The 2,815-nt window shown below is 66.9% G+C and overlaps 1 protein-coding gene across 1 annotated transcript; it reads left to right on the top strand.

The window, feature by feature from the left end:
* Positions 1 to 6: 6 nt before the first annotated feature.
* GRWD1 (glutamate rich WD repeat containing 1) lies at positions 7 to 2,467 on the top strand. Its single transcript, XM_044684628.1, has 5 exons — positions 7 to 93; positions 213 to 426; positions 530 to 672; positions 1,024 to 1,224; positions 1,476 to 2,467. Exons 1-5 carry the CDS (start codon positions 58 to 60, stop codon positions 1,797 to 1,799), a joined length of 918 nt encoding a protein of 305 aa, XP_044540563.1. The 5' UTR covers positions 7 to 57; the 3' UTR covers positions 1,800 to 2,467.
* Positions 2,468 to 2,815: the final 348 nt, after the last annotated feature.

Here is a 2,815-nt window from a genome sequence, read left to right as displayed (position 1 = left end):
AGTGAGAGTGAGGAGGAGGAAGAGGATGAAGAGAAGAAGCCCCAGCTAGAGCTGGCCATGATCCCCCACTATGGAGCCATTAACCGAGTGCGGGTAACTAACCTTTTGGCCTGGGGAAGGGGGTTCCTGGAGCCCTCTTGGCCCCCCTGGCCTTGTTGGGGGCCCGCAGTGCCCAGGCCATCTAACTGCCCTCCCCGCTTCTCCCTCCTCAGGTAGCTTGGCTCGGGGAGACCCCTGTGGCAGGAGTGTGGTCTGAGAAAGGCCAGGTGGAGGTGTTTTCCCTCCGGAGGCCTCTGGAGGCTGTGGACGACCCCCAGGTCCTGGCCGCGTTCTTGCGGGAGGAGCAGGCCCAGATCCGACCCCTGTTCGCCTTTGGTGGCCACATGGCTGAGGGCTTTGCCCTGGACTGGTCCCCCCGGGTGCCTGGTGAGTTTGGCTTGGAGAGAGGCGGGAAGGGCGAGGGTGACGCTTCTAAGGAGCCTTTCTCAGACCGGCCGCTCTGTGACCGTCTGGTCTGTCTGCGACGCAGGACGCCTGCTGACTGGCGACTGTCAAAAGAACATTCATCTCTGGACCCCGACCAGTGGGGGCTCCTGGCACGTCGACCAGCGGCCATTCGCCGCCCATTCCCGCTCTGTGGAGGATCTGCAGTGGTCACCCACTGAGGACACGGTGAGGTGGACAGGCCAGGCTCTGAAGTGTGGGGGCCTGGGAGGCCGGCCCACGTCGGGCCCTTTGGGGAGAGGGGATGCACGTTTATTAGGCACCTGCCTGCACCGGGCCCCACGACGAGTGCCGTACAAGTAGTTACACGGGAGCCTCACAAAACACGGTGGGGTCCATGCAGTTGGGATACCCATTTTACAGTTGGGGAAACTGAGGTGACCTGACTTGCCCAGGGAGTACATGAGGCTGGATCAACATGGGGTCTTCCTGCCTCCAAGCCTGGCACCCTGTGAGCCTTGGGAGGAGGGGGCTGTGGGAGTGGATGCCTGCGCCCGCGAACATCTACCCCTCTGCCAGGTGTTCGCGTCATGCTCGGCCGACGCCTCCATCCGAATATGGGACATCCGGGCGGCCCCGAGCCGGGCTTGCATGCTCACGGCCGGGGCTGCCCACGACGCAGACGTCAACGTCATCAGCTGGAGCCGCCGGGAGACGTCCTTCCTGCTCAGCGGAGGGGACGACGGGGCCCTCAAGGTCTGGGATCTCCGGCAGTTCTCGGTGAGCTCCCCATCCCTGGGGGTCCTCCCAGATAGGATCGGGTGGCCCCTCGGAAGCTGCCTTGGTGAAGGGCTGCTGGGCTCCCCGTTGTGGACTGTCGAGAGCCCAGTGGGGAACCCTCAGGCCAGATGTCCCAGCGGGCAGCCCTGGTCTCTCAGAGGCTGGGGGCGGGGGGGAGGAAGAATCTGTGGCTGGGGGGTCAGGGCTCTCCCCGGGCCCTGGGGACTCACACCCCTGCCATGGTCCTGCAGACTGGCTCCCCAGTGGCCACCTTCAAGCAGCACGTGGCACCCGTGACCTCCGTGGAGTGGCACCCCCAGGATGGCGGGGTCTTTGCCGCAGCGGGGGCGGATGACCAGCTCACCCAATGGGATCTGGCGGTGGAGCGGGACCCCGAAACAGAGAGCGCGGAGGCCGACGGAGACCCCCTGGTGGCCGAGCTCCCCCAGCAGCTGCTTTTCGTTCACCAAGGGGAGACGGACATCAAAGAGCTACATTGGCACCCCCAGTGTCCTGGCGTCCTCATCAGCACAGCCTTGTCCGGCTTCACCGTCTTCCGCACCATCAGCGTTTGACCCGTGACCTCCCCGGCCCAGCCCCCACAGGGAGCCGGACTTGTCCCCTGCCCTGCCCGTGTGCCTTAAGAATGGGGGATGGATTTAGTGTGGTGCCCCAGGGGCCTTCACGAAGGGACCCGTTGCTGCCCCCTCCCCGGCGCACTCAGACGGATGTCGTCTTCCCGAGGACTCGAGCAGCCGAGGGAGGAGGCCGCTTTGCTGGGGCGGAGGTGGGGGGGGTAGAGGGGGGTGCGGTCAATAAAGGAGAGAGATGGAGACTCGGTCTGAGATGCCTCTGGCTCTGCCCCCATCAGCCCGGGGGCTCCCCAATCCCACAGGCCCTCCCTGGCCGGTCTCTTCTGTTCTCTCGCTCACTCCCTGTCTGTCTGGCTTCACGGGTCGCCGCTCCTGTGCCAGGCCTCTGGCCTCTCCTCTTCCCATCTGGGGGGATGCTCTACCCCCTCCCCCGTCTCAGTGGCCCCCTCTTCCCCAGCCTCCCTGGGCTCCCGTCCGGCCCTCGTACCTCTTTCCAACTTTGTCTGGAGCCTGGGCTCAGGGCCAGCTCCCGCCTCCCCTCCCCCTGGCCCGGCTCCCCCTCTGCGGCTCCCTGAGCTGGCCCCGCCTCCCCTCCTAAGGCGGCTGATCCCTGCCCAGAACCACTGAGGGCCGCCGGCTGGACACTCCCCCCGCCACACAGACGCTCTCCCTCAAGGGAGCCGGGCCCTTGACACGGGTGACACAGGAGATCCTGCTGCGCGGGATGGGGGCCGCTGGCCCCGGCAGGTAAGGGGCTCGCAGCCTCGGGGGGGCCCCGGAGCCTGGCCAGCCGGCCTCCTTCCTCTCCCCTCCTGCCCACCTGCCCACCTGTTTGGGCTGCCCTGCCTGGGGGGGCCAGAATTGGGAGGGCTCCCTGGAGGAGCCGGCCGGTGCCTGCCCACATCTCCCTGCTGCCAGCCGCGCCCCTACCAGCGTCCTCCCCAGCCCCTCGCGGCTCCCTGGGCATCTCTGCGTGGCATCGGGGGCCCTTGGCACCG

This window comes from Gracilinanus agilis, unplaced genomic scaffold, assembly GCF_016433145.1.
Source record: "Gracilinanus agilis isolate LMUSP501 unplaced genomic scaffold, AgileGrace unplaced_scaffold54046, whole genome shotgun sequence".
Lineage (NCBI taxonomy): Eukaryota > Metazoa > Chordata > Mammalia > Didelphimorphia > Didelphidae > Gracilinanus > Gracilinanus agilis.
Note: the sequence above shows the minus strand (reverse complement) of the source record. Positions and strands in the feature narration are given on the sequence as shown.

Excerpts from the sequence above, each read along its gene's own strand:
- GRWD1 (XM_044684628.1), top strand. The coding sequence starts at position 58 with ATGATCCCCCACTATGGAGCCATTAACCGAGTGCGG. Across the intron at positions 94-212 it reads GAGCCATTAACCGAGTGCGG|GTAGCTTGGCTCGGGGAGAC; the intron begins GTAACTAACCTT and ends CTCCCTCCTCAG. Across the intron at positions 1,225-1,475 it reads GGGATCTCCGGCAGTTCTCG|ACTGGCTCCCCAGTGGCCAC; the intron begins GTGAGCTCCCCA and ends ATGGTCCTGCAG.